The sequence below is a fragment of the Crocuta crocuta genome, unplaced genomic scaffold (genome assembly GCF_008692635.1).
Source record: "Crocuta crocuta isolate KB4526 unplaced genomic scaffold, BGI_CrCroc_1.0 scaffold943, whole genome shotgun sequence".
Taxonomy (NCBI): Eukaryota; Metazoa; Chordata; class Mammalia; order Carnivora; family Hyaenidae; genus Crocuta; species Crocuta crocuta.
In genome coordinates this window covers 819,067-822,216 of record NW_027528208.1, presented here as the reverse complement: position 1 = coordinate 822,216, position 3,150 = coordinate 819,067, and the positions used below count along the sequence as shown (strand labels likewise).

Here is a 3,150-nt window from a genome sequence, read left to right as displayed (position 1 = left end):
ATTATTAGTTTTCTGGGTGTGACTATGTTTAGAGGACTGGGGCTCCTGACTCCCATAGAGCCACACCTCCACCAGGCTCTGAGTCAAGGGTAGCTGGAAGCCCCAGCGCACTCCCCCACAATGTCCACAGTGCTGACCATTCAAGGAGTCACCTCTTCACCTCTTTATACCCTGGCTCCCAGCCTGGCTTTGCAGTCCTTCTCTCCTCTCAGTGTCACCCTGGAAACTCACCCTCTGGTCTTTTAATTCTCTCCCCTCTCCGACACCTCCCCTTAGGGGGTGGGAGTTGCCCATTCCCGCCTGACCACAGCTTCCTTCATTGGGGGGTTATGGGGCCAAGTGTTCAGGATGTGGTGACAAGCAGAGGTGACTGGACATTTCTGGCCTTGGCCAGTGCTGGCTTTGGGGCTATCGCGGTTGGAGCCCCGCTAGCCTGGCTTTGGGGCTCTGCTCCCAGGATGGAGGAAACTCTGGCCTCTCCCAGGACCGGAATGCCCAGCATGTGGCGTGTGCATACAAGCTGGCTGCAGTTCCTCACCATCTATGGAAGAGGGGGGCGCGGCTCAAAGATTTGAACAGCCTTTTTTAGCCCAGCCCGATGACTCATGCCTTCCGGACTCCACCCCAAAGGGGGCTCCAGGGCCCCAACCAATGCCCTAAGGCTGGCAGTCTACGTGCCAGCAAAAGCCGGTCGACCAGGCCACAGTGAGAGACCACAGGCTCCTGGCGAAAGAAGCCACCCAGGTTCTAGGCTTGCTATCTGGTCATCAGCTGAGGGGTTGGAGGATTCCTGCCTGGAGCTGTGGGCATACAGGTGCACTCCCGCTACAACGGGCCCACCTCTGCATTCCTCATGCCACGAGCAAAGATTATCTGTGAGCCCTGCACACCTCCCAAAAAGTGAAACGAATCCGGAGAGAAGAGGGAGTTGGGGAAGAGAAACAGAGTGGGGAGAAAGCACGCCAGGCTGAGGATCGGCAAAAGCAGACCCCGCTAGACGCACGAATGAAACTGCACGAAGTAAGTTTGTCAATGGCTGCGAGAGGCCCTCCTTGAAACCAGATCGACCCACCCCCTCATTTACTGGGTAAACTCAGGAGCCCCACCCGACCAAAAGCACCTGGCAAGTCAAGATTGGGACGAACCATTTTATTACCACCCTCGCTCAAAACCTGAAGTGCAGGGCTGGCCCGTCCAGAGGGCTGTACCACTGACACCGCGAGGGGAGCATGGGCTGGTCCGCTGAGCAGCAGGAGGCGGGGTGGGACTACACAGAGAGGAAGCTCTACTCGCGAGGCTAGCGTTGTCAGTGTGCGGCCGGCAGAGCACGCCAGACACAGGTTGGGCTGTACCAAGGGAGCACTGAACCCTCCAATACATGCTCAGTGCCTTCGCCTCCCAGCTGCCTTCTCGAGAGCAAGCTGCGCAGCCCCCGGGATCCCTAGGGCCCGCGAGAGCCGTTCCTCGCTCGGCACCAGCCAGGGTCCCGGAGAACCCGGGGCTCGGTCATCAGGGTCCTCTGTGTGGCGCTCTGGAGGAGGAACCGCGGGGCGGTCGACTGGCCCCTCTGGGCTAGGCTCTGGGCTGCCCCGGGTTTGGGCCGTAGTACGGGATCGAGGGTGCTGACGTGGGGAATCGCTGACGCTGCGAGGCCTCATCACCTCTGGTCCCCCAGTATCTGGCCTGCGATCTGGGGATGGCAGGACCGAGGGTTAGATTTGGCGACAGGATGGGGAACAGAGAGCTGAGCCCCATGGTAGAGGGTGGCAGGGACCCCAATCCTTAGAGAAATCTCCCTTTAAGGACTGGACACAACATTCAGGAACCATTGCCACCCCTCAAGACTCCCCCCCCCAAAACACCTCTTTTCCCAAGACCCTGCCCCACCTGGATCCAGAACATGACCTCCCAATTAATTTCCTACAATCCCCAAAGGAAATCAAACCCAGACCTTGATCTCGAGATGCCAAACCCCTCCCACCTAGTACCCTAGATTCTCCTTTTCCTTACCCCACCTGTCTCTCCTCCCAATCTTTTCCCTAATGGATCCCTCAGCTTTGGAACTAGAACCCCTGCTCTCTGGATCTCCATCCCATCCTCTCCCTGCTGAGACCCACTCTGCCTTCTCATGTGAGGACCATAACTCTTCCTTCTGAACACTCGCTTTTACCCCAGACTCGTTCTACCCAATCCCTCTCCCAGTACCTCAAAAGCCTCCGCTCTAAAATCTACTTTTATTCCTATCTTGGGACCCTGCCCTTCCCAAACCTGCTTTTGGTAATACCATGACCCGTCACAGACACTGAACTCTGACCCTCCCCACTGAAACCACCACCTCTTCCCACCCTGGACCCCAGCCTCTCCACTATGCGACCCTCTCCTTCCTCTCACAGATCTCTGACCCCTCTCCCATGGGAAACCCACCATTTCCTTTCTGGGGCCCTCCTGCCCCCTTAGGCTTGCCGGGGTGGGTTTCAAGGGGCCTGCTTAGTACAAGGCGGAGACGGGGTCCGCCCGCGCGAATCCGCTCCACCACCTGGGCGTGGGTGAGGCCCTTAGTTGACTCTCCGTTGATGTGGAGCACGAGGTCCCCAGCCTGCAAGAGTGCAAGGCAAAAGGTGTTGTAAAAAGAAGAGATGGAGAATACCCCAAAAAAGGGCGAGGATAGGGCTAGCCCTGTTTAATTAATGGAGGGTGTCTTATACCTCACCTGCAAGCGACCACAGCGCTGTGCCGGCCCATCCTTCAGCAGCCCACGCACTGCCAGAGGGGTATCCCCGGCTGAATCTCGACCTCCGCTTAATGTGAGGCCAAAGCCCGCAGAACCGCGAACTAATTCCACACAGAACCGTCCAGAGGCCTGGAGCGGCTTCGAGCCAGAACGTGCCTTACTCTGGGTCACTTGGGGCGGTGTGGTACCTGTACCCAAGGTCTCTGACTGGTGATGCTAGAGTAAAGACACAAGGGTACATACATTGCCAGTCTCAAAACAGGCGGCATTCTTTAAGAGGACGAGATGGTACCTGAGGCAGGGGATCCACGAAAGTGGCCTTAGGCAGGCGACTGTCTGTAACCTCTATGTCAGCAGGATCTAGCACATTAATGGCTGGAAGATGAAAACTGAAATCAGAGGGGTACTCCATGGACACC

General features: G+C 57.4%; 1 protein-coding gene across 2 annotated transcripts in view; it reads right to left on the bottom strand.

Moving 5' to 3' along the window:
* Positions 1-1,134: 1,134 nt before the first annotated feature.
* MAGIX (MAGI family member, X-linked) overlaps positions 1,135-3,150 on the bottom strand; it is a 3,480-nt gene continuing 1,464 nt past the window's right edge. The window contains exons 3-6 of one of the 2 annotated variants that reach the window (XM_077752981.1): positions 3,024-3,106; positions 2,711-2,938; positions 2,425-2,596; positions 1,135-1,690 (exon numbers count right to left, since the gene is read on the bottom strand). In XM_077752981.1, coding sequence (XP_077609107.1) covers positions 1,383-1,690; positions 2,425-2,596; positions 2,711-2,938; positions 3,024-3,106 — 791 coding nt within the window. In that variant the 3' untranslated portion in view covers positions 1,135-1,382. Of the gene's footprint in view, positions 1,691-2,424; positions 2,597-2,710; positions 2,948-3,023; positions 3,107-3,150 lie in introns of both variants that reach the window. The other variant, XM_077752980.1, reaches the window with a different exon arrangement.